We start from the raw sequence: 7,295 nt of genomic DNA, 5'->3' as shown, positions 1-7,295 counted from the left end.
GCCTGTGTTTAGGAGCCCACGCAGGAACAGGCTTTCTGGCAGGACCTGTGACCCTGTGGGGGACCCATGCTGGAGCAGTCTGTTCCTGAAGGATTGCACCCTGTAGAAAGGACCCATGTTAGAGCAGAGGAACAGTGTGAGGAGGAAGGAGCAGCAGAGACAGAGTGTTATGGACTGACCACAACTCCCATTCCCCATCCCCCTGCACTGCTGGGGAGGAGGCGGTAGAAGAGTCAGGAATGAAGGAGTGAAGTTGAGCCTAAGAAGGGAGGGGAAGGTGGGTTTAGTTTTGTCTTTCTCATCATCCTACTAAATTTTTAATTGGCAATAAATTAAATTAATTATCCCTGAGTCTATTTGGCCTGTGACAGTAATCGTTACGTGATCTCCCTGTCCTTATCTCAACCCATGACCTTTCCCATCTTATTTTCTCCCCCATCCTGTGGAGGAGGGGAAGTGACAGAGCAGCTTGGTGGGGATCTGGCAGGCAACCAGCAAAGGTCAAACCCACCACTCATAGAGGCAGTAATACAGGAGAGACAGAAGGCAACTTCCTGGTTCAGCCCTGAAAGCTACTGCTGTGCGCAGAGAAGGCCCAAACCTGGAGAACAAGACCCTGCCTGAGCCCTGTGCCTTGTACATACATGCAGCAGGACACCTAGGGTGAACTGAGCAGGGTGAATGTTGCCTAAAGCAAGGTCAGGAGGAGCTGCTCTATTGCCAAGGCTACAGACAAGACAGATGTCTTCAAGTGGTAGGGCATACAGAAGAGGAAAACAGGATCTCTGACAGTTGCACAGCAATAAGACATGAGGTAGAAGACACAGACTGCAACAAGTGGAATACAAAGAAGAAATTTGGAAAAAAAATGTTTCCCATGGGAATACTCAAACATTAGAAGACGTAACACAGAGAGGCCATCCAGCTTTGGGAATATTCAAACCTGAACAAATCCCGAGCAATCTAGTCAAAGTTGTTCCTGCTTTCAGTGAAGGCTGGGACCTGATGACCTCCAGAGGCCCCTTCCAACCTGGAGTACTTGTGACAGCACAAACATCCAATGTTCTGTACTGGTAAGACACCCAAAACTGAAAGATAAGTGTTCTGTTTGCAAAGTACACAGTCCACACATTGAAATTCATTTTAAAAAAAAAAAGTCTTATTGCTTTATTCAGATTTTGACATAGCTCACTTCTACGTTACTGAAAGTTCTGTTGAAGATCTATATAGAAATCGCTGACTGCTTTTCAGCAGAGAACATCTTAAACCTTATCTTAAATAGATTAAAATGACGGTAGAATTCAGCCTGAATAATTTCTTATGAACTAAGCAATTTTTCCTTTGTCTAAGAAGAGCAATCCTCATAAAACGCATTTTCTGGCTTTTGGTTCGGGGTCCTTTTTTGTTATTTGTTTTAAACAAAACTTTGAAATACTTTGTGGATATAATTTACCTACTACAAGAATACAGGATGGCTTTATGAAATTAGAACTTCCAAACAGTCTTCTGAGAAACTTTAAAACTTACGTACTAGTCATATTCTATCTTCTTTGACTTCAAAGTGCATACACATTCAAAGGTTTTACACATTTCCCAGACATCTTTTAACATACACAAATCACATCAGGTGTTTTTACTCTCAAGGGGAAAAAAGTAGTTAAAACAAATTCACAATTTTAAGAAGTGTTCCGTTGAAAGCGTGCTACATTTTTTCTTCTGGGAAATCAAACCAAGAGGATCTGTTGACAAGTCTCTTTGGCAGTCTTAGCATCAATGGTTGTCTGTCTGGATACTCCAGGAAGGAAATCCTGGGGGAAGGCAGTTGACTGGAAGGCGCTGCTGGTGCTTCTTGAACGTAGCTGGTTACAGTTTCTGTGTGAGGGGCGTTACTGCTGGTATCCGCTATGGTAAGATTCTGATCAGCTGCTGTTTCTCGAAGTTCGACATCAGCATTTCTAACGTCACCATCTAAGTCTCCCCTTCCGGTAGGAATACTGTACTTTTTGGCTGCTCCTTCAGTTTCCTCACCAACTCTGTAAACATCTTCACATCCTGTCCTTCCCAGAAAAGAAGATGGAGATTTGTTTTCTCTCTCATTTATCTGAGTTGTGCCTGTCCAAGTAATACTGCTGTCACGTTCGGTACTTTCTGGCTCCTTGCTACTATCACTGTCAATTGTAATCACCACCGGAGAAGAATGTGCTGAGTTACTCATGTGATGTTTCCGGTGTTTCTTCCTATGCTTTTTCTTTTTCTTTTTCAGATGCCTTGTTGCATCTGTTGCTTTTCCTTCATAGATTATCTCCACACTTGGACTCCTCACCTTTTTTTTCTTTTTCTTATGCTTTGTCTCGCTGCTTGCTCGATTGTCTGAAAGGGTGTCTTCATTTCTGTAGCAGTCACTGAATTTTGGGAAAGTTTTCTTGGGGTCATTTTCTCTTTCTAGACTTGTGCTCTCCATGAATGCATTCTCCAAGTGGCGAGTTTTGTACTTCCTTTTTCCGCCAGGCTTTTCACTTTTCATTCTGTCAGTTCCTCCAGAAGGGGTCCTTGACCTGTTGCTTGATCGACTCCTTGACCTGCATCTTTCACAACAGCAATAGTGTCTCTCACGGAGTCCCCTCTGGCTATGCGGATCTGTCCTTTCAATAAATGATCGTATCCTGTACTCTGGACCAGCAGATTGCCTTGAACAGAGAGCATTAGACTGAGTCCTCCTTCTGCTGGAGGATTCATAGGCATCTCCCATCGCCTTTCGACTACAGAAAGCATAACCCCACTGGTATCTACTTTGATAACCGTCTCTTACATAATAACGATCGCTGTCTCTGCTTCTTGATCTCCTTTTGCCGTGGCCTTTGCTACGTGATCGTGATCTGCTTACTTCTCTGGATGGAGTGCTCTCACGATTTAGAGAGCCTCTCTGGCTTTTTAGAGAGACTCTGGTGTCATGAGCCCTCGACCTCCTGCTGCTTCTTTTGCTCCTATGTTTGCTACTATCTCTGCTTCTCGATCGTCTCTTTTTAAGTTGGCTTTTGCTACTACGATGCTCCCTCCTAGACCGATGGCCATGACTGCCTCGACTGTTCCGTGAACAGGATTGTGGGCTCCTGGACTTTCCCTTTCTAGACAATCTGTGATTCCAAGGGGAGCACACTGTGTCACTCCCCGGAGAGGGGCTCCAGCTCAAGTCCTGCAGAGACAGATCTTTTACCTTACATTTGTTCTTCTCATCATCTTTTGACTCAGTCTTCTCAACTGCAGGAGATAAGCAGCTTCTACAACTACCTACATCCTCCTTATATGTGGGGGAACGTGGCGAGAAACTCCTGCTTCGTTCACTGTCACTCCAGCTGCGACACTGGATTGGCTGCTGTTTCTTCACATCTTCCCTATTCTCTTCTCTGATGGACACCTCAGAGTCTGAGGACAGCTCAACCAGTTCTGGTGTCCTCTCAGCTAACGGCTTAACATACCCAACAATAACACAATTGTCCGAGGAAGAGTCACTGTCGTTTGAGTCAAAAGTAGCCTGTAACTGAGTTTGCAGTTTGCTTCTTCGACTCTTTGTAGCAGAGACCTCATCAGAACTTTCTGACGTCTCCAGAGAAGCTATGGTTGCACGAACCTCTTCTGAAATGGAATAGGAAGGCCCCGGAGTTTCATCATCCCAGGGGGCCTGACCAAGACCAGTCACAGACAAACTGTTATCTCGCCCTTGAGAATATGCCATATCTGGAGATATTGTAATAATTGACGAGTCTGAGTGGCTTCCTTCATCATATGATGGAGCAGGACAGTCATAATTGGCGTGTTGATCATATGCTTCTAAGTTAAAAGGACAACGGGCAAAACTGATGAATTCATGTAAGAAGTGTTCAGTCAGATTCAGCAAAAATGGCTTTAAATCATCAGCAAAGGCCTGACTTTCCATATCGTACCTAGTCACATTACTCATGACAATGTGCTGTACAACATTAACCAAAGATCCATTGCCACCAAACAGGACTGTAAGTTCTCGCTTCAACCAAGGAACCAACCTGTGAAGGCAAGCAGGGTTGCGGCGGAAAAACTCTGCTGAAATGTCTCGATAGCGGCCACCATCCTGAATACTACGAATACGCAAACCAGTACGGTACAGAGCTCTGCGGAAGTTGATCATGTCCTCCTCCTGAATCTGCCGCAGAGATCTGCCCTCTGCGCTAGCCTGCCTTCTTGAGGCCAGCCTCCTTATCATCTGCTGAATCTCTCCGTCTCTCTGCCGCACTGGTTCGTTTAACAACGCTTCAAACAATACCCCATTATCTGGAGGGGACAGCGTCCTTCGGGAAGGGGAACTGCCAGTGCGGCGTTCCCCTGTTAAGGTGGTACGGTAACGAAACCTCTGGCCATCAGGGCTGGCAAAAGAGCTATTTTCTGAAGGGCTGAGTATGTACTCCTTAAAGTCATCTTCAGCACGAATTGTATGGAAAATGGAAAAAAAGGGTTGCTTGCAAAGAGGGCATTCTGCTTTGTTTTTTGACCACTCCTGGACACAGCGGAAACAGAACCTATGCAAGCAGCGATCTAGACATGCAACATTGTCAAATCTATCCAAGCAGATGGGGCATTTAGAGTCAGGAGACGCATCTGTTGGCAGCTTGCTGGTGCTGGCTTTTGGCGAAAAGTTGCTATCTTCGGAAACATCCTTATCTGCTGAAGTCATGTTCTATAAAAGAAAGAGACAAAAGATCATTGCTATCTCCGAGAGACACAAATGTTAAAGTCTAGACACAGAAACCCATAACGGTCGCCTTCAAGGTTGCAAAACCCAGCATTAGCACTGAGAGAACACCGAATGAAGAGGCAGCACGACCTAACTACTTTGCTTGGCTTCTCTTCACAGTGAGATCTGGCTCTTCAGTGTTGCAAGTTTTAAACAGAGCTTGAATCATGCTGGCGTATACGAAGGTAACAGGCAGGACTGTCTTCTTTCCCGCTCATAAATAAGTGCTTTGACATGGTGTCGTCGTTTAACCCCAGTCAGCAGCTAAGCACCACACAGCTGCTCCCTCACTGCCCCACCACTCCCAGCGGGATGGGGAGGAGAATCAGGAAAGAGGGTAAAACTCGTGGGTTGAGATAAGAACAGTTTAATAACTAAAGTAAAATATAATACTAACAATAGTAATAATGAAATATAATAATAATAACAATAGAAATAAAAAGGAATATAACAAAAAAAAAGAGAAGAGGGGAAAAAAAGAAAAAAAATCCCAGTGATGCACAATGCAATTGCTCACCACCCACTGACCTATGCCAGAGCCGCAATCCACCCCTCCCGGCCAACTCCCCCCTGTTTATATACTGGGCATGACGTTCTATGGTATGGAATAGCCCTTTGGCTAGTTCGGGTCAGCTGCCCCGGCTCTGCTCCCTCCCAGCTTCTTGCCCACCTGCTTGCTGGCAGAGCATGGGGAACTGAAAAGTCCTTGGCTTAAGATAAGCGTTACTTAGCAACAACTAAAACATCAGTGTGTTATCAACAGTATTCTCACACTAAATCCAAAACCCAGCACTGTACCAGCTACTAAGAAGAGATTTAACTCTGTCCCAGCCGAAACCAGGACACATGGTCAGTAAGTTTATGAGTAACACGCTATCCTCCGAAACACACTTCCAAGAGAGACCAGTGTTTACAGACGAAAAATATGAGAACAGTTAGTTCTGTCCTTCAAGAAAAAAACTCAAAACAAGTAATTGTACTTGAACTAAACTACCAGTTTCCAAGTTCTGCTGGACATGTCCTGTTCCTGCACCCTCTGCCTGTGTTCTGCTGGGCACTCATGCTGGACCACATACAGCTTGCTGGACTAGACAACCTCCAGGGATGTGTTCCAGACTAAATCAGTCTTTGTCTTTATGACTGAAGCAGAAACAGCCAGGTGTCGTTCCTACACTCATCCTCAGGTACACACTGCCTTTGTATCTAGTCAGGCTGTCAAGGGTGGTTAGCAACAAATCCATCTATTTTAAAGTCATGCTGGCTATCAGCATTACCCTCTCATTCAGCGGAAATAAGTTAACCGTGCTACTTCAAAACTCAACAGCCCACCTTTTGCAGCAAGCCCAGGAGCACGTCATAACCACCCGCGGGACACCGGCCACGAAGTGTGCCCTGCAGACAAGCGAGACACGGGCACGGGCGCACCGGGGGGGGACAAGCGCACGCAGGCACGAAGGAGGAAGGGCATCGCGCCCCACCGCTGCCACACCGCCCTCCCGCCCGCCGCGGGTCGCCTCCCCGCCCGGCTCCCTCCCTCCGCGCCTCCAGCCCCCCTCGTCTCGGGCCGCCAGCCCGGCAGCCGCCGGCGGCCCACCGGGCGCTCCCGGCCCCCACGCCCGCACTCACCCCTGCCGGGCCCTCGGTCCCCGTACGGGCTGGGGCCGCGGCCGCCTTCAGCCTGTGGCGCTCCCGGCAGCGTCCGGAGCCGGGAGCCTCCCGCCGCTCCTCCCCCGGCGGGCGGCGGCGGCGGTGGGCGCCGTCCGCCAGGCGCCGTAACGGCTCTGCCATCGGCGGCGGCGTTGCCACGGGAACGGTTGCCCCCCGCCACCAGCGGGGCAGCGCCAGGCAGCCGCGCTGCCTGCCGGGAGCGAAGAGTGGGCGCCGTTGTCTGGCGTCACTTCCCCTCTCGGTGGCGACATTTTGCAGGCGGGCGGAGGCGCTGCTGAGCGGAGGCCGGGGGAGGGCGGCCGAGGCCGGCATGGCTCCGCCGGAACGGCGGGACCCGCTCCCGCTTTGCCGCCTGATGCGTGCCGGGGCCGACTGCGCGGCCTGGGGGGGCTGTCGGGAACCGCGGCGGGGGGCAGGCCCGGGTGTGCCGCCCAGGAGGTGTAGGCCCGAGGCCGCCCGGGGCAGGGGGGGAGCGGGCTAGGTGTACCTCTTGGTGGAGGCAGCGGACACCGGGACCTGGGGGATAACGCGGCGGGGGGGGAGGTCACGGTGCTGCCGCCGCCAACGCGCAGTGTTTTGTCCCGCAGGTCCTGGTTGCCGTGCTGCTGCTGCTTTCCTGGGGCTTCGTCCTCTACGGGGCACGGGTGGCCGCCCAGCGGCAGCTGGAGAGCCGCCTTCTGGCCCAGGGACTGCTCTAGGCAATGGCAGAGCCCGTGGGACACCGCTAGGAGCTTGGCGTTGTCTCTGAGGGTACGGAGCGATCCATTGGAAGGCTGGAGGAGCCCTGTGGTCAGTTGGGCAAATAAAGCATAAATAGCTCTTAGGAAAGAAAAGGTAAATAAAGCATAAACAGTTGTTAGGA

At 49.6% G+C, this 7,295-nt stretch overlaps 1 protein-coding gene across 3 annotated transcripts; it reads right to left on the bottom strand.

Moving 5' to 3' along the window:
* Positions 1 to 1,147: 1,147 nt before the first annotated feature.
* TOPORS (TOP1 binding arginine/serine rich protein, E3 ubiquitin ligase) lies at positions 1,148 to 6,553 on the bottom strand. 3 transcript variants are annotated; one of them, XM_050913648.1, is made up of 2 exons: positions 6,365 to 6,553; positions 1,148 to 4,708 (listed from the first exon to the last, which is right to left on the bottom strand). In XM_050913648.1, exons 1-2 carry the CDS (start codon positions 6,551 to 6,553, stop codon positions 1,703 to 1,705), a joined length of 3,195 nt encoding a protein of 1,064 aa, XP_050769605.1. In that variant the 3' UTR covers positions 1,148 to 1,702. The 3 variants fall into 3 exon arrangements, with proteins under 3 accessions (XP_050769605.1, XP_050769606.1, XP_050769608.1); XM_050913649.1 differs by having other exon boundaries at positions 6,392 to 6,553; XM_050913651.1 differs by lacking the exon at positions 6,365 to 6,553 and adding an exon at positions 6,095 to 6,132.
* Between the last annotated feature and the right edge of the window lie 742 nt (positions 6,554 to 7,295).

The sequence above is a fragment of the Gymnogyps californianus genome, chromosome Z (assembly GCF_018139145.2).
Source record: "Gymnogyps californianus isolate 813 chromosome Z, ASM1813914v2, whole genome shotgun sequence".
NCBI classification, from domain to species: Eukaryota; Metazoa; Chordata; class Aves; order Accipitriformes; family Cathartidae; genus Gymnogyps; species Gymnogyps californianus.
Note: the sequence above shows the minus strand (reverse complement) of the source record. Positions and strands in the feature narration are given on the sequence as shown.